The sequence below is a fragment of the Electrona antarctica genome (genome assembly GCF_951216825.1).
Source record: "Electrona antarctica genome assembly, chromosome: 13".
In the NCBI taxonomy this organism is placed as follows: Eukaryota; Metazoa; Chordata; class Actinopteri; order Myctophiformes; family Myctophidae; genus Electrona; species Electrona antarctica.
The window spans coordinates 18,353,220-18,355,885 of NC_136794.1; the positions used below are offsets into that span (position 1 = coordinate 18,353,220).

The 2,666-nt window shown below is 44.1% G+C and overlaps 1 protein-coding gene across 1 annotated transcript in view; it reads right to left on the minus strand.

Annotated features, from left to right (window-relative positions):
• The window catches only part of sox21b (SRY-box transcription factor 21b), a 2,210-nt gene extending 316 nt beyond the window's left edge, over positions 1-1,894 (minus strand). The window contains exons 1-2 of the mRNA XM_079518069.1: positions 1,675-1,894; positions 1-1,499 (exon numbers count right to left, since the gene is read on the minus strand). The exon at positions 1-1,499 is cut by the window's left edge and continues 316 nt beyond it. Coding sequence (XP_079374195.1) covers positions 759-1,481 — 723 coding nt within the window. The 5' untranslated portion in view covers positions 1,482-1,499; positions 1,675-1,894 and the 3' untranslated portion in view covers positions 1-758. The remainder of the gene's footprint in view (positions 1,500-1,674) is intronic.
• Between the last annotated feature and the right edge of the window lie 772 nt (positions 1,895-2,666).

Sequence of the window (2,666 nt, forward strand, 5' to 3'; positions counted from 1 at the left end):
TGTGCAAACGTTACAGTACTATATGTTTGTCCTTTTAAATTGTCTGGGTGACCATCATGATTCCACTAAACAATAAATATTACAGACATCTATAAAACGGTTTAAAAACTCAAAATATACACCGGATTTCTAGTGAAATACGCAAGTTCCAGGCCCTATGTCAAACACTAGCCTAATGGCAAATTAACTAGAGCAATTTATCTGTACACATTTACAGTCATTCAAGGGGTGGAGGGTTATCCTCCTCATCAACCTATATGAATTATAACATTATAGCCTCCTGCGAGTTTATCTGAGAAAAGATGTATATGCTCATGTTCCTGCATGGGAATGACATGTCTGGCTGACTCATTGCGGGACTTTGTTAACTACAGGCGACCCTTGATTCCAACAGGTTAATCAAGCAGGTGCAACTTGCAATAGATAGAAATCAAATATGGTACCTTCAACTGAGTTTCACATTGACAAGGGTAAACTGGTCTCCTACCCTTTGATCTCCAATTTGTGCATTTCTGCCATCCTTAAGTTCGTTTCCTCTGGGTTGTGAGAGGTGATGGATGGATAATAATCGATTAGAGAGTTCTCTAAATAAGCATTACCTTATAGATAAAGGCATTAATGAATATACATAAACATGTGATATCTGAGACGACGAGCACTTCATCACATGTACAGGTGTGTGCATGCATAATAAATTCTTGCATGGATATCTTTTCTCAGCTTTTTTTTGTTCACATTTCAATTTCTTTGAAGTCCAGTCATAACGCTGCAGCATAAGCACTGTATGGTTCAAGTTGAGGTTTCCCCATTCCAGGGAGCAGGATGTAGGCTAACGGTGGCTGGAGTCCCGCTGAGGGCCAGCCCGTACAGTTACAGGGGATCATGTAGCCTGGGTTTCCCGGTGATGGATGTGAGTGAGTGTGGGGGCTGCTAGCTCCAGAAAACGCCGTTGCGCCGGGGTACCCTAGTGCATGAGATGCGTACGAAAAGGAAGGCTGCGAGAGCTCAGTCATCTTCGCCCCCAGGTCAAAAAACGAATAGGGGTTCGACATGGACGGGTTGAAGAATACCCTCGCCGCCGCGGCCGCTGCCGCCGCCGCAGCTTTATCGGGGTTCATTAGGGACTCGGAAAGTCCGCTTAGTCCGCTAAGACCGCTAACTTTAAGCGCGTCGTGCTCCCCGAGGTTGTAGGGCACAGGGAAAGAAAACTTGTCTTTTTTCATCAGAGTTTTGGGTTTCCGTCTGGGTCTGTATTTATAGTCTGGGTGTTCCTTCATGTGCATGGCTCGCAGTCGCTTAGCCTCGTCAATGAATGGCCTTTTCTCTGACTCGGTGAGAAGTTTCCACTCCGCTCCCAATCTCTTGCTGATCTCCGAGTTGTGCATTTTAGGGTTCTCCTGGGCCATTTTTCTTCGCTGGGCTCTGGACCAAACCATGAAAGCATTCATTGGGCGTTTAACGTGATCCATTGGTTTAGACATGTTGGCACAAAGTTTTGCCTGGAAGAAAATCAACGCCACAGAACAAGAAGTTACAGTATACGCTTACTGAATGGGGGCACATTACACAAGAAACACTTCCCTATAAGGTTAAATAATGTATTATTGCCATACGAATCATTCAATATTTCAATTAGATATGAGATAGGCCTATAATAATGATCAGGTTACTTACTTTAATTCTTCATCCCCACCGGCGGAGATCGTCTGGAAAATATAGGAAGTGGCACCGTCCTTATAAGTGTAGAACTTATGTTTTCTGATTCATGTTGGCATCCATAAAGTAGGCTATATGCCAGAAGCAGAGGCGAAAAAAGCTGTCTTGTTTTCCTCCTGTCGCTTGAGACTGCTATAACCACCACTCAGCGCCAGCATTTACGCAAGTGAATGATAACTCCCAGTTGCCCCATGTGAAATACACGCTTGTGTGGCAGGTAGTGAAAGTGCCGTTGAAGCACATGCGCAGTAAGGCTCTGACACCAGAGCGCTCTTTAATCCCACCCTGAGCACGGGAGCGACATCCAGGGGGAAACATTACCCCATGCATGCGCTCACAGACAGTCTGCATCTCCGTCTCATACACAACTGTTTTAACTATCCAGTCACAACAACCCCAAACTTTTACAACTCTAGGCTATACATATAGTATAGCCTATATCTATAAGGCTATACATCGGTAGTTTATTTGAATGTCCAGCCCTGTTTATTTGTTTACCGTTTGAGATTGTTTCAAATTGATGTGTCGTAGGCTATATACATGAACTATACCTAAAGATGGAAACACAAACAGGCCTACTATAAAGACGCGCATTTTATTTATTTATTTTTAAGAAAAAAGAAAAAAATATCATCGGAGTTAAAGTTTGCAAAACGCCAGGCAGGTGCATTTATGACGGAGTCGGCTGCCAGCGAGGCAGCGACGCGTGCACATCCCAATGTCAGCCCACTGCTGACTGACTGGACTTTAATTGGAGTGGGGATTGTATGAATGCATGTGGTCCGTCTCATTTAAACACTGATTATTAGATGGGTTGCAGCCTACACACTCTTTCTCCCTTCTCCCCCCCGTGTGTCGTTTCTTCTGTTATTTGATGAAATTGCCAATCAAAGGATTAGGTCAGTGTAGGTATGGCTATACTCGCCTATACTCCTCTACACTGCATGTTT